The 22,748-nt window shown below is 34.6% G+C and overlaps 2 protein-coding genes across 5 annotated transcripts in view; both read right to left on the bottom strand.

The window, feature by feature from the left end:
- Nucleotides 1-845: 845 nt before the first annotated feature.
- TMED10 (Transmembrane emp24 domain-containing protein 10) lies at nucleotides 846-4,304 on the bottom strand (the record flags this gene model as incomplete). Its single annotated transcript, XM_035732694.2, has 4 exons — nucleotides 846-1,238; nucleotides 3,738-3,864; nucleotides 3,897-3,967; nucleotides 4,004-4,304. 4 exons carry the CDS (start codon nucleotides 4,302-4,304, stop codon nucleotides 1,117-1,119), a joined length of 621 nt encoding a protein of 206 aa, XP_035585998.1. The 3' UTR covers nucleotides 846-1,116.
- Nucleotides 4,305-18,907: 14,603 nt separating this feature from the next.
- Nucleotides 18,908-22,748, bottom strand: part of TNK1 (tyrosine kinase, non-receptor) — a 35,822-nt gene continuing 31,981 nt past the window's right edge. For all 4 annotated transcript variants that reach the window (XM_051211257.1, XM_051211255.1, XM_051211254.1 and 1 more), the window contains 2 exons: nucleotides 22,302-22,375; nucleotides 18,908-20,135 (listed from right to left, as the gene is read on the bottom strand). In XM_051211257.1, coding sequence (XP_051073247.1) covers nucleotides 19,800-20,135; nucleotides 22,302-22,375 — 410 coding nt within the window. In that variant the 3' untranslated portion in view covers nucleotides 18,908-19,799. The remainder of the gene's footprint in view (nucleotides 20,136-22,301; nucleotides 22,376-22,748) is intronic.

Below are 22,748 nucleotides of genomic sequence, written 5' to 3'. Positions count from 1 at the left end.
AAGTTACGGGCTTGGTTAGGTATGTATCAACAGACTATCAATCTAGAACTCGGATATTGACAAGGTAAGTGAATGAAATACACAACACTATTTTTTTAAGAAACTAAGTAAATAACTATTCCGCCTATTAAACCTTCGTCAACCCGAATGCAATTCTTAGTTAACCAAGTTGGTAAAAACATGTAGCGCACATAACCATTTGAATCTAGACTCAGTATGCTATTTCGGTTTGTATTAGGCTCTATTGTGTTACTAACTGGTTATAAAAGCTGGCACTGATAGTGTGTTCAAAGTTTATTGCTCGGACGTTTAATATCCACTTGGGAGGTGTTGGTCCTAAACAACACCTTGTTTGACAAATCAAGCAATCGATTCTAGTTGATATGATATTATAGACCAAAAATGTCAGGTTTTCCTCGCATTTCGATGGTAGGTGGATCGGCATGTCAAATATATATGTAGTGTGCGAAGACAGTATAGAAAATTCGCATCGCGACTGCACCAGCATGTGCGCTTTATGGAAGTAATATAAATAATACCAAATAAGCAATGGTATTACGCGGTAGTAGTAGTAGTACTACTACGTTCGCAAGGAATGTGCACAGACCCTACTACTTTGGCCACTGATTGAGGCTTATTAAAGCTGGCTTCAACATGCTGCTTTCGCTCTTTCAGTTTTCTCTTGTATCCTTACATGGATACTGAGTCCATCTTTAAAGTCATTTATTAAGAATAAGCATTATCACGAATGTTCAGTCAGTTCTCTAACTAGATCCTGAGTGTTATGATTGCTCTATTCTGTTCTCATCAATCACCAGTTCCGCAGAGCACAGAACACCAAAACGGACTTTAATAGCATTTATTAGAAAATGACCGAAAAAAAGATAATACATATCAAGCCACATATCGCTATATTATCTAAAGGGAAATACATCTTACACATATGAAACGACAGTTCAGACAAGCAACTTCGAATAAAAAAGGATGAGCAATGTGAGACTAGATTTGTACAGTTTTCCCACACGAGTTTATTATTTCAGAAATGAAACATACGCAAGGCATGTACAATAAAACGGATTTTTTCGCAGATATTAAAAGATGAAAAATCAATTTACATTACTCAATCAGCTTCTTCGACTTGAAATAACGTCTTAAATAAAGTACCTGCCAACATGCGAAGCCGATGAGGATTACCATTGAAAGGATTGAGAAGTAGAGAACCCTTGTATGAGTAGATTCTGGAAAATAAGAAGTAATGAAAGTGGGTTGACTTTTACGAAAATTCAAATGAAGTAAAAAAATTAGTATTTTTACGGAAGTGATACTGTAACCCACGTGACATAACTGACAATATGGTCTTTTAAGTACTCATCAGTATTGGTTTAGTAAGTGATTAGCAAGCAATCAAAAATTTGTTTATTAAAACATAGGAATCAAATAGAAACTTCTACCCTTTCGGAAAGAATATAATTCTGACGATGCCGTAAGCTGTTTATTTATTTGAATACAAACATTGGTACAAGGGGAACACCATATACATATGCACCACACAGTGGCCCCCAAATGCCCTGGTACGGCCGAGAGTCCGCTCTCCCTCTCGAAATGCTCTCACGTGGCCACGCGTATATAGCCTCTCAGGGAAGTTCTACTCACTGCCTTATTGTAGCGGGGGTGTTGTTTACGAAAATAAATAAGTAACAAATACCACACAATGACAATGAGGTTGTGAAGAGATAAAAGGCGTAAAATGCGTATAATAAAAGGAAGAACAACAATGAACAGAAATTAAAGTATAGAAGTGAAGTAAAAACATCATTATGGCGAAAAGCAGTTCGGTTAGTAAAAATACAACCAGAAAGAATTCAGTCAAGCCAGTCCTGTGCAAATTTCACCAGCCAGTCAGCTACAACGTAGGACCAGGCACATATGTGGACCGGTCCAAGTTGTCATACCCCATTAACTCAACAAGACATAGCAAATTCATAGTAGTAGTTAATTCAGTGGCGGCAATATATATAAGAAAGATTGCATATAAGGACATAGTACAGGAAAAAAGATATGAAGTGATTTTAATCTCATAGTTTAAAGGAAGACAAAGAGTGTATACACCTAAGCCATTGTGATCGATTCTGAGCCATGTCACTTAGTCTTAAACTATCGATTACGAGTCACGCGAACCCCTACCAAGTACTCTGCATCTACCAGCGTGGCTCACACCAGAAGTCAATGATTTCAAACACTGATGACACGTTTTGATTCAGCCACCTCTAACTTTCTTCCAACCATCCCCTACAGTAGTCAGAATTGCGCGTCGTGGTTATCGGTGTTCAGGCATACGTAACACGTGGCCCAATCATCTCGGTCAATGAAGATTCACAACTTCATCAACTGATTTACCATCATTCCCTAATACCCTGCGTCTAATCTCACTATTACTTATCCGGTGGTCCCAGCAGATGCGAGCATTATTTCCTAGACATCTGTGGCCAAATCCTATTAGCTTACGAATATCTTCTGTCCTTAGTGACCACGTTTCGCAGACGTAAATTAAAACAGAAAAACTGCCGCGCAGTATACTTGTCATTTAATTGATAGAAGGATATCTCGCCTTCGCCATAGGTGACGTAAATTGGCAAAAACCAAACGAGCTTTTCGAATTCGTGCTGAGATTTCATCAGACATCAACTCTCATACCACGACACAACGTCACACATTGACCATCTCTTTGCATTTTCCAACCAGTTCCAGCGTTCTCAATTAATACACGACGTGGGATTCTCTGGGACGATATCGGTAGGACATGATAATAGCGAGCAAATCAGTTGAGTGTATTGATTACTGCAATTAATATTGAGGTTTTTTTCAGCCCTAGCAGGTTAGTGTCTGATGAACTTTCGGCAGGGATTGAACAACCTCACCTGTTTTTCGGCACAATGTATCATTTATAGCATAAGAGAGATGCTCCTAAAGCTATAAAATTGTCGATATAATGTTCAACAATTCTAAGTTCGAAAAATAACATGTAGCATGAATTTGAGACAACGCAAATTTGTGACAAGTTCTACTCCGTTTGCTATTGATGATTCCCAGTGGACTGGCTTATCGAGGGTATATAAAAGTTTTTATTTATTAATTTTAACACATAGATATTGGTACAAGAAGGCACCAAATACATATGCGCCACACAGATCTCATTAGATATGTGTGAGGGCTGTGATACTGCCCGGGTTCCCAAACCGAAGCAGAATACAAGTTTTAGGAAATGAAAAACAAATATCCACTAACTACGCGTAGGCTCAGAAGAAACAAAGAGACATGGTTTATTGTCAACCAAAAATGTGCTGAACGGACACTAGTTTTCATATACAAACAAACAAAAAACAAAGGGTATCACATTCCGCCACTTTACAGAGCCGTACATCATCGCTGGCGAAAAGAATGAGAAACGTAACGACTTTGGAATATTTTGGCATAGTACGGGCAGCAGAATAGCTACTTATCGATGACAGTCAAATCTTTTTCACCCTAAGATTCTAGAAATGTGCTAAGTGGATGACTATTGTCGTAATAAGTTGCGGAAAATAATGACGGAAACCCCAGTTATCAACGCTTTGCCAGTTTAGTGTGTAAACAGTGATCACTATCACGATAATGGGACTGATCATCAATTTATACGAACTCGGAAGATTGTTATATCACATATGAAGCACCAAGAATGTGATATCAACCTTACTTACCGTTGATGTTTCGCATTTTGCTACTTTTCGAATGCATGACAACAAAATCCTGCACGATTTCATCGGCTAGACTTTCTAGTTTTTTCAGTAGCACTTCGATGGGTTGTAATTTCTCTGCTTTCGCCATCTACATACATAAGCAAAAAGTGAGCAACGAACCTTATCAAAATCCTTGGCCTCGGTACCGTGTTTTATATTAAGAAAGACTTCTTGTTCCGTGTCAGTATTATCTAGCAAACATAGATGACATGGAGATATTCAACTACCTGGCTGACTTTCGAAGCACACCTCAAATAGATCAAAGTCTTCTGTTGTGAATGCAAATTTCCCGCTTTTTATATTATCTCTCTGATATAGTATATGTTTTTTCACATCACGGACTTTGATATGGGTTGTGTGTTCATGGGGAGCAGTAATCTCATACTCACCATGTACAATAACGTCTTTGTGTGCCTCATCTTGAATACACTTTGTAACACCGTTTTTAAGCTTAAACCTCAGCCCTTTAATTGTTGATAAATAACAAAACAACAAGCATATTGCTGAGACACTACAAATAAACCTCATCTAATACGTTGCGTACACGTCTGAACGCCAAGTTCACGAAACCTGTTCAGTAGCACAGTAGAAGGCACAATGTATCCAATATTCAATATATACCTTGTCAGGCATTATATATGAAATGATTTCTTACAGCTAATATATCGGTCGACAGGAGGATTTGTGAAACATTTTGGGGTTCAAAAATTTTTATCATCCTTTTTCTATTTGTTTCTGAATGTTTGCTTTTTTTAATTTTACATGAGAATGAGGTCACCGAAACCAATAGCCGCTACGACACTTTGGTCACTCACTTGAAATCGGAAGAACGGAATTTGTAGAGTAAAATAGGGAGAAGTACGAGTCAATTAAAGCAAAAGTAAAATGCTTCTAATAGTAGAATAGTGGAATCAATACGACAAGGGCATACGGAAGTAGGTAAAGCGAAAGAATAAAAACAGTGGAAGTGGTATTCGTGCTCAAGGTAGGTAGAAAGTATAATTACTTTTAGCTTCAGACGAAAAAGCTGAAATAGTAAATTTTCATGCGATCGCTCAATTTTATGACCAAATATACGACTGCCGAAACTATGGTAAATTCGGTCGATATAGCATTTTATTTAGGACTCATTCGTTGTGTAAAATTAAGGATCTGATTTCTGTGCTTGAATAATAGTGGATAATTCCACGATTATTTCATCTTGGATCATTGTGATAACCTTCCGAGTGAGTTTTCTGAAATGATTATATCGCAAAGTGTATCGTACGATGTTTATGGACAGTTTATTTCATTTCTAACCAAGAAAAACATCAACATTTAAGGCGGTAACTGTTATATCCGGTGAAGATTAAATTACAGGTAACTTCCGAGGACTATTCATGGACTAATATTCTATAAATATTCTTATTGTATAACTATTCAACAATCACATTATGTATATTTATACCCCTCTTATGACAAGCTTTATTTTGGCCCATAATTTATTATTGTACTATTTACGGTTCTTAAGTTATGTTCAGTTTATTAACTACCGCCTCCCACATTCACGGCCACTTTTTGAGCTTATTTGTGTACAAATATTATTTCCTATTTTATGGTATGTTGCGGTCTGTGTGATTGATATATAAACCAAGTATGCCTGAAATAAACGATCTGCTCTGATTCGAAGCTGGTATTGTGTTCTGGACTCAAGTGGAAGGGCTCGGAGGACATAGGACCAGTAAGGACGCTAGGCTGCCCGCACCGGTTGAACGTTATTGGTTGGCCTAGTGTAAAGATCCGTATAAGTCGTATCCGGATTGGTCGATAGGTCGCGTGGTAGCAAAACAAGACATCCAAGGTCATAACAGTAACCGTACTTTTTCGGGCTGAATTCCTAGAGTTCTTTAGGTTACTTCAATCTTCCTGAAGTCTCCTTGAAGGTGAAATATTGTTATAATCTTCAGTATGCGGGTTTATATACAATATTAACGATTTTATGGACTGTTTGATGATGAGATCCCTTAGCTATCTTCGTTGATGCATTATTAGAGGTGGTTTAGTTTCATCAGTTAAATTCATACTGTTTTTATCTAGTATCTACTTCATAAGCAGACGCAGTTTATGTTTTGTTGAGATGATTGTAAAGAGCATAAGCTGTCCATTGATGTTTTAAGCTACGGACAAACATTTGATAAGATTCGAGCGAGCTAACTTCCACACCATTCTCTGCCAACCATTCAAATAAAGTACTTTACCTTCTGAACCTTTCTCTAAGTCTCTTTGTATTAGGTGGCTGTTCATAGTTATGTATTTGCAGATAAGTTACAACCAGCAAACTAAAACTTTTTAGAATGCCACTGATAAGTTCGAGGAGCGAGAATTTATCTTATGAGTGAACTAATAAGATTTAAGACAGCAACCCTTGGATTTTGGCCCAGTATTCACTGATTTATACAGATAAATTGCAATTCGACAATACAGTTTATGTCAGTTAGTGGCGAAATGACTAACTCTTATTTTTAACCCAAAGTCTTACTACGTAAAGGCTGCATTCCTACAGTTGAAGAACATATGGAATTCAAAACAACTGTCAACCAACACCAAATCAGAAACTTCAATATGAACGTCGAAACAATTCTATTGTACGGAGCTGACACGTGAAGAACTACCACAACCATAATAAAAAAGCAAAAGTATTTATAAACAATTGTCTACGAAGGATATTCAATGTTTATTGATCTGATACCATCGCCAACAGCCCACTGTGGGAAAGAACAAACCAGCTTGAAAATGAAGAGGAAATTAGGAAAATTTGCTTCAGGTGGATAGGACAAACATTGAGGAAATTTAACGAACTGCATCACGAGGCAAGCACTAACTTGGAATCCTGAAGGGAAACAGAGAAGTGGAAGACCAAGGGACACACTGTGTCGAAAGTCGGGAGCAGACATCGAAAGAATACATAGCAATTGGGAAGGATAGCTCAAAATACAGTCCGATGGAGAATGTTCGTGGACGTCCTATGCCCTCTCTATATGGGGCAACAGGCGTAAGGAATTAAGCAAGAATAAAGGTGCTAGTATCGAACGAGACCATAAAACCACAGCATTGCTGAACCAAAGGCTTCGAATCCTTTCAATTTTCGCCCAATTTTTTGAAACTGGCATGAAACCACAGCCCTTCACAAATATTTGGAATTAGATATGGGGATGGGTAAGCGCAGTCTGTGCATGATGTCATCCCTATGAAGAATTTTTGTGGGACGATTTCGAGCGCATTAAGGTTAAGCAGGGTAGGGGGTTAGCTACGAACGTTTGTACTCATCAGGTAACCCCGCTTTCTCACCCCATTGGGAGGTTGTGGACAAGTGACCAATTTGATTGTACTCAAGTCATGATACTACATTATCGTGATTTGACATACTTTATGACTAGTTTTACTTATTGGACTATCTTTTTAGTACTAAGTTTCCATCTAGTTCGAAGTAGTAGAAGCCAGACCTCAATACTTCCACAAACTTCATATCAGTGGTGTGATCAAATCTGTTTTGTATGGTTTGTCCACTTGTCTTGGTAATGATTTCTTGGTTTCACCGTTCAAACGTGTTTGATTAACTCAGTGGACGTATGGAATAATGGCCTTATCCAAGCACGTTTTTTGTATAGACTATGTCTTTTATCGTACTGATTAGTATCGTATATTGCGTTTCGATTTTACGTGTATGACATAACAAGTCACATAATTGTGTACAGGGCCAATGAACGTGATTTATAAGGTACTGCTTATTAGAAATTGTAGATCCCCGTAAATCACTTCATAAATTCCTATCTTTGCAATTTAACTGTGAAGGTTTGAATATCTCATTTTTGTGTTTGAGGCGCTCATTATTGTTTTGAGTTCATATTTTTTCTCCTGAAGGGACCATAAACACCAATGGTTGATTATCTTTTGTATTGTATGCATCACACATGAGTTGTGTGCTTGCCAATCGTTTTTTTGAGCTGCCTGTGGAACTATATATTTTCTTGACTGACTCCAATCTTCCTCCCCCACTTAACAGGGTTGAGGGCAGAGGAATAGCTCACCTTGTTCTGTTATTGCTAGTTTTCATTCCGTTTGGTGGTTCATGGTGATATCATAATGTCTCGAACATAGAAGTGGTGACGGGAGTCGTTCAATCATTGTTTCCACTAATTCTTGGTTAACGCTAGAATGTACAGCAGAAAATAATTTTCCTCGTACTACTTGTAGAGCCTAGTGTCACTATGTGAAAACCGAATAATTAGTGTATCTAATTGTGAGAATTATAATCCGTTTATGAGAGCAGTAGATGTGGGTTTAGGTTTGATCGATGTGGCATCTATGCGAAATAATGATTGTTTTGTACTTGATTGTCCACTGGTTACGAATTCCGGGTAAAATATGCCCATCTAACTCTATCTGCTCTAAATTACACTATTTCAGGAATTCTTAGCAGAATAATTCCAATGCTTCTAATAAAAGCTTGATGGCCGAACGGGACATGGGGAAAAGTTGTCTTACTAATGTGATGTAAGGATATTTTCTAGCTACACTTCCTCAGATATTTCCCTCCACCGATAATTAAATTAACGGATGTTGTGACCGAATAAAAAAAGAATCCACGAAAATTTTTTCCCGACGAGATCATTTACTTAAAATACCCATTCGTATTTAGAGTTGTTTGATAGACATATTGGTTTACAGAAAGACAGAAGACATTGCGTCATAAAGTAATTCAAAGTTTTAGGTAACCAAAGAAGTTTGTATAATGATCATGAGGTTAGATAACAACAGAAGGATGAAATTTGACAAAAAACTTCCCACCTGACAGAATGATGGAAAATCTAAATTTCATAATTACAACTGAATAAGGGTTGTAAAACGTTTTTTGGGGATATTAACTACAGATCACGGTTTAGAAAATATACAGTAATAATAATAAAAACAAAACAAAGGCGAAACATATAGAAGAAACGAATCAGTGGCAAAGGGAATGAAAGGTTGGATGTGTTGTTTCTTTATACTGTTTGAACGTGAATTGGTGAGTCACGAAAGCCTCAACAGTGCACAAGTTTTTGATTTGACCGCCATTTGATAAAATTATTTTGACATATTCATGAATGGTAGATCGACTCGAGATGGCAATTAAATGCTTAGCTAAACAGAAAGTTTTACTCGGGATTCTAAAGTACGTTTATTGATGAATTTGACACCTGTTTTTCCTTTAAACTTGGTATTCATAAAGCGAATTTTCTTTTGCACTTCCGGGGCTATTTGAATACATGGTCGTTCTGTTTAGGTCCTATCGACGAATGTAAGGAAATACAATTATTGATAATTATCTTGTTCGCTTCACGGTCAATTTCCCTACTTGACCCGGCTCTCATATGGACGACAAGTAAGCCAAGTAAGTGCTCATCCATTTTTTGGTATTCTTATTCCCCGATTTCAGTGCATCAGGAGACGCGAAGCTATTTCCTTGCAAAATTGGTGGCGGGATAATAAACACATAGCGTTTCTAATTTTAAGCAGCAATGCATCCATTGCCGTAACCATATTCCTGTGTTATTTTGCCAGACACCGCTTAGATATCAGCGAGTGTAGCATTAACTATTGTTTCGTATTCAGGGATTTTTAAGTGATTCAGAGGACGCGTATGTACTATGGCGTTAGCGTAGCCGGTGAAGAGCTCTATTGGAGTAAGAAAATCAATTAGACAAACATATTTTTACCAAGTATCGATGATATGAGATCAAAAGTTCAATATTCATAGTTCTCACCGAGTGTTAGGAACTAACGAAATCATTTATGACAACTCAAGGCCAACATCTCACGTAAGACTTGACAGCTGAGATTGCTATCCAGTTCTAACCTGATATACAGTACGCTGAATAAAACTAAGACTATATCACATATGCCTTATCGAGAATATCAGCAAACACTTAGCTATGCCAACGGTGAATTCTAAAAGACATCAGTATTATGATTTCACACTCAACGGCTTGGTTGAAAGTTTCCAACCGGGACTTGGAGCCACACTCACTATCACAGTCAAAGAAAAAGGCGTATTAAAGCTGTCGGCTTCGCTTGAGTATATAGTTGCTATGCTGGTTAGTGCTCGTGCGCTACGAGTGGTTGGATAAACAGTAGAGGTCAAAAGATGAGTTCAGGTTTTTCATAAGGGTGCTTATTGCTACTGAGTTTCTTCAGATTAGTATAAGGTTAAGATAATCGTGAAGTGGCCGTTTGTTTGCTACCGTAAACAATATTCTGACTTGAGAACATCAGAGTTGTGTAGACGTTAGCTGCTGCCCTGATTTTGCATGATATTTGTCGAGAGTTGTTTTCTGATGGATGCTGTAAGACAAACTTACTACCTTCCTTTCGTTTGTTTTTCTATATCTTTTATCTGATATGTCGTTCTCAAATTAATTTGTACAGAGATATCAATGATTTATATTTTGCTTATTTTATCAACTGAACCTGAACTAGTTGTGTATTTGCGGTAGTAAATCTGTTTTTCATTGAATTGCACAGTATAGAGAAAAAATCTTAACGTACATAGACTTAATGAGTTGAGGTTCTCGATAGATGTAAGGTTTTGTAGTTGCGCTTTAAGATATAGCGATAGTTTTCCGTTTGGTATTATGGGAAGCCGTTATGAAGTTTGTCCCATCAGCATCTTAGTGTTTCTAGACCCCATAGAACGCCAGTCGGTCAGCCACAACGTAGGACCAGGCACAAATTTCCACACCTCATTAGCACAACAGGGTGAACACCAAATTCATCGTAATTACTTCAATGGCAGTAATGCATAAAAGGAAAGTTGTGTATAAGGATATAATACAGGAAGAAAGAAAGGTATAAAGCAATTTAATCTCACGGTTTAAGGGGAGACAAGGAGTGTACACATCCTATAGTATGATTAAGTTACGGGCTTGGTTAGGTATGTATCAACAGACTATCAATCTAGAACTCGGATATTGACAAGGTAAGTGAATGAAATACACAACACTATTTTTTAAGAAACTAAGTAAATAACTATTCCGCCTATTAAACCTTCGTCAACCCGAATGCAATTCTTAGTTAACCAAGTTGGTAAAAACATGTAGCGCACATAACCATTTGAATCTTGACTCAGTATGCTATTTCGGTTTGTATTAACGGGTGACACCCCAGACAAGGCGTGGACTTTTGAGCGAATTGATGTTTGTATTAGGCTCTATTGTGTTACTAACTGGTTATAAAAGCTAGCACTGATAGGGAGTTTAAAGTTAATGCAGGAGACGTTCTTGTCACAATGTAGAGTATCTCGACCCTACTGAGACGAGTTTTTTGAGAATGCATTCGTTTGTCAGTCGGTCTATGACATCACCCACTGCTTTGTCTGAAGCATCTACCCTCAAAAATGAAAGGGGAATCGGATTGAGGATACATCACTGTGGATTATTAAGCAAGTCTATTGTTTATGGAAATAAGCATCGTCAACGGTCTTAGAAGTCGACTTGAGATCTTCTGATTAACTGTCAAGGAAGTCTGTCGATATTTGTATTCGTTGCGCACAACCGTGTATGAATCCGCAATAATAAATAGCTAAACCTAGAAAACACCCTAGTTGTGTTAGAGTACTTGTTATGAGATACTGCCTATTATTGTCCACCTGTTTTTTGATCAATTTAATCCATATTACGATTATTGCATGCTAGAGAAATTCCAAAGTATAAATTCGGAAATCACACATTGATATATGTTCATTCCATTCACATCTAGCCTCCTGACTTCAACAACTAAGTTTTGTTTATATCAAGACAAAGGATCAACAAATCATCGATATATCCGTGTGCGGAATACATAACTTCCAATCGATTGACTACTAAAGGAATGAATAACTTCCAGCTGCAGCATAATGTCGAAATCCACTTTAGCGAATTTAAGCTTATTAGATGCTGGTCTCTAGAGCCTGGAAAACCCGGGCGTGTGCTTTGTTTGATCACATGAGCTTCTTTTATCTTATTTTCTAAAGGTTGAGTGATTTATTTGATTGGGCTCGAAAATACCTCAAATCTAACTTGGAACTTTGCAGTTGATAATGGAAGAGTCTAGGCTAATATCAGAGACGTTGTATGACAAATTTAGTATTTTGTGTAACTCGATGTTACCTTAGGTATCAAATGGCGTTCTTTAGTGTTTACTGGGAACTTCCCCAAAACGTCCATTCTCAATTTTGCCAGAACGTAGTTCGGTCTAATGAACAGTCAGGGGATTTCTCTGGTTTCAACGTCTTTTCCGAGAAAGGCACGACCTCGACTTTACTGTCAGTTCACCATGTGACTGAAGACATTTGTTGGCTAAACTCAGTCTTATTCAGAGGAATGATACAAAGAATAATAAAGGATGTAAGCCTACATAAAATAAGGAATTAAAAGAATATCTTGACCATAATATATTGGTCCTGATAGAGGATTTTCGGTTTACTATCAAACACCCAACTTAAGCTGTCATAAGTTAACATTTCGGTTCATGGAGTTCTCATAGCCCTGCCAAGAAGATTCTCTCGGAGTCATATATGAAATCAAACAAAGCGGTTTGAAGTGTTTACGAGTCAGGAATTCGTGTACTGAAGAAACTTTACCAATCCAACGATTTCAGCTCAATCTCTATGTACAAATACAACATGCAAAACCACTCGTTTTATCATAGCCTTAATCCTATTTTAACTTCATGGTTCAAAAAATCCATCTGTAACGTTAAACATTATGTGTTTTGGATTCTGTATGGCCAACAGGTATGTTTTTTTATCATAACCATATGTTGGTTCATCAAAACAGCCACAAACATAAAAATAAAGCTGTCTGTGTGATATGGACCACGCGTAACCATATCGTAGGCATTGAAACAAAACTTCAAGTATAAACACTGTTTACATGTTAAAGCTAATTTTATTTGCATCAGATTAATATTATTACTTTTAAATTACAAACTTTCAGTATTTTGGGCTAATCATCATTGTACATCAAAGCTTCCCAACGAATGCACTCGAAATACGAATTCAAAATAAACTGTCTGTTGATGTGAAGATCAACCATTTGTTGACACAAAAAGAGGATGATCAAAAGTAAGGCTATTTTCTTTCAGTGAACTTTCAGCTTTAAGATAAAAAGCGATTGTACATTGAATCAGTCAACTGTTATTTTAGATACTGTTTACCGAATTATTTTACGTTTTAGTAATAAAATGGATTTCGGTAAATTATGTAGGAACTAATTAGTTTTCTTGATTATGATACTGATTCAACCTTTATTAAAAATTGTGTTCTGTAGCTGAAAGAAGTATTTCCATGATTAAATTTGGTAAACAATAGGATTCTGTGAAATTTAATCTAAAATGTAAATACAAATAATTTAAAAGTTTCTTGAGGGCATATTGTCGTAGCATAAATCATCTGGACTGAACAATAAAGTATGAGCGAACGTATTCACAAGGAAAATAATTTTAGAAGGATTACAGTGATTTAAAATGATTCCAGGAAAGGTTCTAAGAATTTTTGTGAAGAAAATATTCCTTCAGTTGTCGTTTGATAACATTAAAAGATAATATTGAACGAGTAGACTGGAAAACATGTTCTCCGTTTGGAATTACTTGCAAAATATCATTTGATGTGTTATCAATCGGTGTGTTTCAAAAAACGGTCACAAAACCTTCAAGCAACTCGAGATTATAGCCGATCATACCATTAGATTGCGAAAAAACTGAGAAGGTATTATTGGGAAGGACACAAACCAAATAGTAGAAATCTTACATACAAATAGCTTTTACATGATTATAACATTTGGACAAAGCCTTTAAGGGAAGACAGGTACAAGTATGAAGCTAGACTAGTCGATAGATTGACCTCCAACAGGGCGAGGTTATTTTATTCAACATCCATTTGTTTTAAAAAAATCTGATGACAGGTCATAGAAAGAAAGGGAATAACATCTGTTCAGTGGAAAAAGTTGGAGTTCATGAACAATACACTGACTGAAGTAAACTACACGTAAATCTTTTCGAAGAAGCACACATACACAATGAATTAAGATGCAGAGATATGAACTGTTTAAAGAAACTTTTATTTATGAAACTATTATTTAACAAAGATATAATTAGCGAAATTTCAAATGACAAAATGTCTAAACTATACTACTTAATCCCTTATTCATTCAATTAATACTTTGACCAGTCATCGCATCAACTTACGAAGTTAGATCACACAAGCTTTCCAACTGACACATAATAATACATCATATGAGCACAAAAGTATATCATTGTATGTAATTGTCTAATTGTAAAATATAAAATAATTCATAAATATAAATTACACCGTAATCCAACCAATGTTCTTAAGGAAACAGCAACAAAATATTCTTATTATATATATTGAATAAAGTGCAAAAAATAGTTTTCAAAAGTCCACCTATGGAATAAGTTGTTAAGTGTATTGTTATTAAGTGCGTTTTAAGGCTAAATTCGTCATTAACTAACTAATTATAGATACTTCAAGAAAATAGTATAAATTCTTATAGGGCATGAAAATGATTTCATTGAAAAGTTCATACACAACTATGCATTGGCCTTGTTCTGGTAGTCCAGAATGTAAAGGATACTTCATTTACCCACAGGGAAGAAATGCACATCAGCTAGGATGTAATTATGCATTAAAACATCGAATAAGAAGATGGACAGTTGGACTTAAAAAGAAATGTGGATTCATTCGGGAAAGGAATTATTTTACTAATGATGATGAAATAGGTTGTATTAAACTATCACGTATGAATGTTATGACGTACTCTAGAAAATTGGATTGAAATTCAGTATGTTTTTGACGTACCATCAAATACTATTTAATACAATATTAATTAGCTTTATTGTTTCTTTTTTTAGTCTTCAAGCTGTTACCTAAATTAATAGTCTTTAGTAAAATGAGAAATTAACGACTTTTCAATTATCTCTTTCCTATGGTTCAAAAAATGATCTGTAATATGACAAAAGAATGAGATCAAAAAAAATATTGATTGTCTTGTGGATATATATTTGTATATTAAAAAGGATGTCACTATGTACATTTAGACAAATGGTAAGTCACATTAAGATATTTCAAATCTACTATTCATCACCAAGTAGACTTGAATTTTGATTATATATCATACACATGATCCTTATCTTTAAAATAAATTTGTATATTACATTCAATGATCAAAGTAAAGAGATACAAAACATTAATGCCCATGACTTACTGTAAGCTTATATTATGTGGAGTGAACATTTGTTGGTAGACCTTCATTGAAAGCCTTGAAAATCAAGATCAAATTAGCGACTTCCCACTTTTTTTCGCGAAATTCATAACGTAATGATGAAAAAGTTGTTCAATTGCCCGAACGCTAATATGAATTTTGAACGTATATGATTGTCAATCATCTTCTTAGGCTTTGGCTCATGCTGTATTAGTTCTGTTTTCTTCAATGTAGACTGTTTGCTTTGGATCATTCACTTCAGTTTCTGGTCGAATAAATATTAACCACACTGAACATATCTTACAACACCAGCTAGCTTTTGCCTTAAGAACATGAATGTAGAAAGGACCTTTATTTACGGTTTCAGTCGTGAAGGGTCGATAAGATAAAGTTCATTCCGCAATCATAGAAAAAAAGTCACGAAAATTACAAGGAATGTCCAAATGCTGTATTACCAGTTAGTTAGGAAGCACGTTTAAATAAATGATGTGACTGTATTTTTGGTATAAAGCTTGTAAAGTGATCTAAATAAACAAATAACTCAAAAAGTATATATATAGTGTTATTTTTTATCAATATTAATTCTTTGCGGTCACAGACCAGGGTTAGACATCTGATATTTCACCACTCAGTGAAGTATACAGTTCTACTTACAACAATAAAGTCTCTTGCTTATCGGTGTATTACCACTAGAATTCCACTAACTGTTGTTGTATGAAATCCGCTCAGTCATACACCAAGTAGGAAACATTTATAGGAGTATTTATGGTCTAGTATGTAACCAAAACATAAACTGATATTCAATTAAACAAAAATAATCTATAAAAAGAACTATTCTATTTAAAATATAATGCAATTTTTTTTAAACCAGTCATGAAAAATAACAATGAACTGAAATTACAATAATTGGTATAGTAAAATCTACAGATTTCGCTGAAATCAATTTTAATGAAACCATCAAATTTCAAATCAACATTGATCAAGATTTTTCCTAGGAAAACTTGAAAGTATGCTCCTGTTTTGTTCAGTAATTGTAGTTCTGACGTTTAGACGAGTCAACAATGACCGAAATTTCAGAAATGCTGAGTTGAATTTAGTTATTCGTTAAGTTATTATCTGTCTTAATTTGTTAAACTGTAGTATGCTCTTCAAAGATATCAACATGATATAGTTGGTTCAACTTTTGAGGTCTTCAAGAGACAGTAAAAGCTTTCTTGTTGAAGAACGCCAACTCTTCACCTCTATAGTGCTGATGACATGTAGCACTATCAGATATTCCGTTTGAAAGGGGGGAAATCACGTTACAGTCTCAAACTGGATACGATGGTGATAATTTAATTATTTTCTTGGAAAGTTCAGGTTCATTCTTTCAGAGGTATATTCTAGCCTACTTTGTCCTTCCACCAGTTAGCTGCAACTTACCTGATCACAGTAGTTCTCACAAATTAGAGTGCAATTGAAAACCCACATGGAAATGTGCTTATTAGTTCAAATTATATCTTATTGATAGGGTGATAGAACATCTAAAGTAGACGTTCATGTATGAATCTGATAATAGTTTCACTAAGGAAATACTAGCTATCCTTTTAGAATAGAATAATGTAGCTTGAGAACTACAACAAAGTCAGGGTTACAAGTAATCTCTATTAATACATTCATATATAAACATAAATTTAAAAAAGAAACTGTCTCTTTACAATTTGATATTCTTGAGGAGTATGCAACCATAGTGTGACAGGGTTAAACCCAAATAAATGAGTCAATCCACTGCTTTCTGGTATATTCAGTTGGACGCCTTATAACAAAAGGCTAGTCAATCCGAAAGTAAGAGGTTCTATAATGTTATTTCATACTTGTTCATATCCGACAAAATGTGGGAAAACATATATGTTGTAAGCAATGATGGATAGTGGCTAGCAGTGGAAACCAAGACGCGCGTTTCGTCCTATTTGGGACCCGTCAGCTGGATGTACCTGCATCTCAGAGTTGATGTTCACTCTGGGACTCGAACCCAGCACCATTCGCTTCAAACGCCATCGCGTTATCTACTCAGCTGCTGAGTCCTGATAGCCACTTCCTTGTGCAATGGGGCGAATTTAAATTCACTTGGTATTGTTTGGCTTATATCTTCCTATTGAGGTTTAAGACTGCAATTGATCAGTCTGTTATTGGCTAAACAATACCGAGCGAAGCATATATGTTATTTGAAAATGTATATATTTATTGAAAATTGTAATTTACATAGGGGCAGAAATTTTAATATAAAACCAATCTATGCTTTCTCAATCCTACTATTCTACTCCTCATATGAAACAAAACGATAATAGTTTTCAATTCTAATTATGAATGGATTCTTTCATAAGTGTTGAATAAGCGTTAGTAAATTTCTTAATTCAAATACAAGTAATTTGGTTAAACTGAATTCTAAAATCACAAACCATATCATGTATGATACGTTTCATATAAAACAGGTAAAATACAAGAAGTTCATAGTACTTAAAATAATAAGGGTTTATTGTACAAATAGAGATTTAGAAAAATTAACTATGCAGATCATATTTCTAGCAAATATATAGAATAACGTTCAATGTGTTTTATTAACTATAAAGCTTATTTAAGTGATTTATGTTGTCTTTCATGCTACTAACAACCATCCTTTGAACTCTATATGCATTGTTTACACCATATATATAATACAGGAATTCCCATTTTCTCAAACCATCAGTTGGGATAGAAAACGTTAGATGAGTAGTCATGAGAGCTCACATTAATCTGATTCATAATTTACATGATTATACAAAACCACAGTGTGTCACAATTTATAAATCTCAATAGATATATAACTAAGACATTTTGGGTTCAACATTGAGTAACCTATATATAAGTTATTGACTGTTCATTACCAATCGATAAAAGACATGGATTCAATTCAAATAAAGCTCACAATAGAGAAGATAAGTATTAAAAATAGACTGTAGAACGACTATTTGATGAATACTACTAAAAGTAATACAGACTAAAAGACTAATCAATAACTAGTCACCAACTTTTACATTTTCCTGGATTCAATAGATAAACAAAGAAACAATGAATATACCGTTACTTCAGTTCGATATGGACTTATACATAATTTACACTAATTACCAATAATTTCTGTAAAGAAATCATGAAAAGCTTGAGGTTAACCAATAACTGTTCTATCAATTTGTCAATAATAAACAGTATTGACGATAAGACGAATAAATAGTATACATCTTAGAATTCTTTCAGACTACTCCAGCAATTACAATATTGATTTGTTTTTCTGATATTTATGTATATGTGAACTCGACTATCTCAACTAGTGTTAAATTGGTGAAAAAGAGACGAAATCTAGAGAAATCATGTTTCATCCTAATAATCACATCCTCCAGTTTGGAAATGAAGTTGAAAACATTACTAACATTTTTATTTACGACTCAGTTGTACGGTCCTAAGACAATAACTAGTAACTTTACAATTATGTGGTCTGGAGAATTGAACATACCTAGAACCAGGTAGAGATATTACGTGTGAATTTCGATTGTCTATAGAATAGTGCTTTTGATACAGTAGGTTTAAAAGAATTACAAATGTAATGTTTAGATTCTCTAAGAAAATTGTTAACTGTCTTCCTGCTTATGAACTGGTATCTTTCTATTTATTGTGTCTTTAAAATTTCGTAAGATAACTACGCATCGAACTCATTTTAATATAATTTCATTTGTTTATTAAAACTACGCCTACTTTCTTGTCTAGCTTGCTTATGATCAAAGTTTACAGAAGTAAATGTTCAAGCCTAAAATATGGAATAAATGTAGTAATACAAAAAGAAAGTGACTGATGAATAATGTCCCCATTATATTTCTTTAAATGCTTACCACAAAAATTAAATGAATTGACAGTTAGTAGCAATTATACAACCGTTTAATAAAAAATCACACACACGAAGTGACTAGAATTACGCACGACAGTCAGGGGTATATTTAAATGAAGATAATTAAGTAATGGTATTTATGTACGTGAAAAACGAGTTCATGAAAATTAGATAGTAACAAGAATAAGGACAGTTCGATAATTATCGATAATACTCATGAAAAACTCACAAACAGGTTTGTAATAACAAATAAGAAGTGGAAACGAGTCGCGTGATAGCAAAAGCCACTGACTACACATAATATCTATCACAATTATATGCAACTTGAAACTGATTTTCTATCTGTTTTGTAAATTGAGGCACTATGTAAACACATATACCGATCATTTGTGGAAAAAAGACAAATCCAACCAATTCGATAAGATAATAATCCTTGAAGTTTCCCTGAACAATAACATTTTATCAACCTCGAAAATTAATTAAATTAAAATGATCTTAATAGGATTAAACGATATGCCGTACAATCATTTCACACATTCCAACTATGAATAAGAAATATTGACAAAACAATTATATACTATTCGCTAGACAATTAAGTAGTTCATGCTATAAAGCAACAAAATCATAAGAAACGATGAGATGGATTCCACGACCAATGTCAATAATTTCCAACAAAAAGATTAACACGTATTAAAGTACAAATGAGTAAGATACACTTTAACAAATAAAGATGAATGAAATCTAAGAATTATGCAACTGATAAAGAGAATTTCAAATTAAAAATCAACAAGACAACTGTTTTTGCAAAGGTCAATAATTAAAAATAATAATAACAATAACAACTCTAGCAATGAATTAAATAAAACAATTAGGGGTCATATGATCAAGAATCCAATCAGCTGAAGGTTCCAATTTCCAATTGAATGCACTAATAATTTGACAACATGAATCCCAATTGATTAGACCTAATTGATAAAGACGACAAACAGATAAAAGGCGAATGGCTAATTGTACACGCCAAGCACTAGTTCTATCTAGTTTGGTCCGCCAAGTTTCTATAGGTGCAGTGCATGGAATTGGAGGTACAACTAATTGAGATATAAGTGGAGAAAATGGATTCATTACATGTAATAACGCCCAATGAGCTTCAGATAAAGTGCATCCAGGAACATGAGAACGAACAAGTGAAATCTGAAATGTAAAGAGTAACACCGAATGTGAACGAATTCGCAATAACTAATAAGAATGATATATGTATACATGTTAGTTTATTAGGCCTAAAAGTGTTCTACGTATATCAACAGTTCATATAACTCAGTTCAAATAATTAGTTTTTGAAGGACTAAAAGTGACAGAACTTCATGAAAAATCTCATAATTTCCGAAAATGAAAGAAAAAACAAGGCTTGACACCTATCCGAATATTCTAGCCATCATAGAAATTGAATGACGAAGTGTGGAACACGTATATTTGTTGCCTCCTAGCACCAACGTTTGTGTTCAAATAAATAAATAGATAATCTGAGCTATTAAGAAACATAAAGAAGAACACAAGTGTTGTATCGTAGTGAACAAGAACACTGGTGCGGACAATCAAATGTGTTCGACACAAAATTACAGAGCATCTCAATAAAATCTGAGAACTATATATTAAATCGTTAATTTGCAAAATGTCCACTGATTGTCTCAAAATGCCTCAGACTTCATTGTTCTTACATTTTCATACAAATTGCATTCTATTCCCGCTTTTGCTTTCTTGATCTTCCATCATCTGCTGCCAGACATTACATTCCTGACTCGCATAATATACTACTTACATCAATATAAGTAGCACGCACCACAGTATCAAACTACAATTAAGTAATTATCATGAGGAATGTAAATGTTATCAAGGTTTGAAGTTAATTAATGTTAGTTTGGATTCGTTTTTTTTAAAAAAAAAACACTAAACAAGACATGAACACTGTGAAAAAATTCTTATGCAGCAAAAAACCTTAATAACATATGGAAAGCCAAGTAAATAAACAAATACCTTAGACAAAATCATTAAAAACCATTCCTTTTAAATGGTTGACTAAAATAAAAAAAAACCTTCTTCTGAACTTTTTATCATTGATGATACATTGAGAAAAAGTTTTGAGAATAGTTCATGAATAGAATAGAAAAATTAATTTATCAAAAACAAGGTAATTTCATGTTTGCATATACAAACAACAAATAATTCATAAAACATTGATATATGTATATAGAAACAAACAGACTAAGTAATATTGAATATATAACTTTAAGAAGTCATTAATGATTTACTAAAGTAATTCTTATTACAAAGAATAATTTGATGATAGTAGATGATGTTTTGTTCATTCTAAGTCGGCTAAAACGTAGAACCAGGCACATATATGCATCGGTCCAAGTTATCATACCGCATTAGCACAAAAAAGATGAACACGGGATTCATAAAAGTAGTTTATATATATATATATATATATATATATATATATATATATATATATATATATATATATATATATATATAGACAAAGATTGCATATAAGGATATAGTACAGGAAGAAAGAGTCCGTTTGTAGAAAGAAAGATATAAAACAATTTTAATCTCATAGTTTAAAGGAAGACAGAGAGTGTATACACCTACACTATCGATTCTGAGCCATATCACCCACAGTCTACAACCATTGGTTACGAGTCACGCGAACCACACCCAAGTACTTTGCATCTACCAACATGGCTCACACCAGAAGTCGATGACTTCAAGCACTGATGACACGTTTTGATTCAGCCACCTCTAACTTTCTTCCAACCATCCCCTACAGTAGTCAGAATTGCGCGTTGTGGTTATCGGTGTTCAGGCACGAGAAACACATGGCCCAACCATCTCGGTCAATGAAGATTCACAATCTCATCAACTGATTTGCCATCATTCCCTAATACCCTACTTTTAACCTCACTATTACTTGTCCGGTGATCCCAGAAGATGCGAGTAATATTTCGAAGACATCTGTGGTCAAATACTAGTAGCTAGCGAATATCTTCTACTCTTAATGGCCACGTTTCGCAGCCGTAAAGTAAAACAGAACAAACTGCTGAGCAGTAAACTCGTCGTTTAATTGATAGAAGGATATCTCGCCTTCGCCATAGGTGACGTAAGTTGTTTATCCTAAGTATATTAATCATTGCATATACATACACACATAAAAAAAAGAAAAACTGACGGACTGTTTTAATAAGATGAAACGAATTGAAGGGTAAATATTACAGCCAGTAAGAGTAAGAAATTTTAAAATTGATGAATTATATCTAAATGAATTTCTCAAAATAAATAGTTTCTAAAAAAACTTACTTCATCATTAAAATTATCTGAAGACTCAAAAACGTCATTTAGTTTTTCATTCACTTGATGCTGAGGATTTACACCTTTAAAAAAATCGTATAAGGAAACAAATGACTAAGTTATACTTGATAAAGGAAAGTACAATGTAGACTAAACTACTCAGATTTCCTTATAGAACATAAAATTTATGATATAACTGAGAAATAAACTATCATCTCTATAATATTGTCGTATCAAGTGACTATAACATCGTGGTCTCCGAAGGATTGCTGACATCCAGTGGCAACATCATTTTAGTAATGCAGAGGTTTGTCACCGTGTGTTCAGGCACAGCGACGATAATTCAATTAGTGTCACTATCTTGAAACATCGACTTCAGTGGCTTGGACATGTTCTACGAATATCGTTCCAGAGAATTCTACATCGTGCATTATTTGCCGACGCTGGTACTGGTTA

The sequence above is a fragment of the Schistosoma haematobium genome, chromosome 1 (genome assembly GCF_000699445.3).
Source record: "Schistosoma haematobium chromosome 1, whole genome shotgun sequence".
In the NCBI taxonomy this organism is placed as follows: Eukaryota; Metazoa; Platyhelminthes; class Trematoda; order Strigeidida; family Schistosomatidae; genus Schistosoma; species Schistosoma haematobium.
The sequence above is the reverse complement of the archived record's forward strand: the minus strand, read 5'-3'. Positions and strand labels throughout refer to the sequence as shown.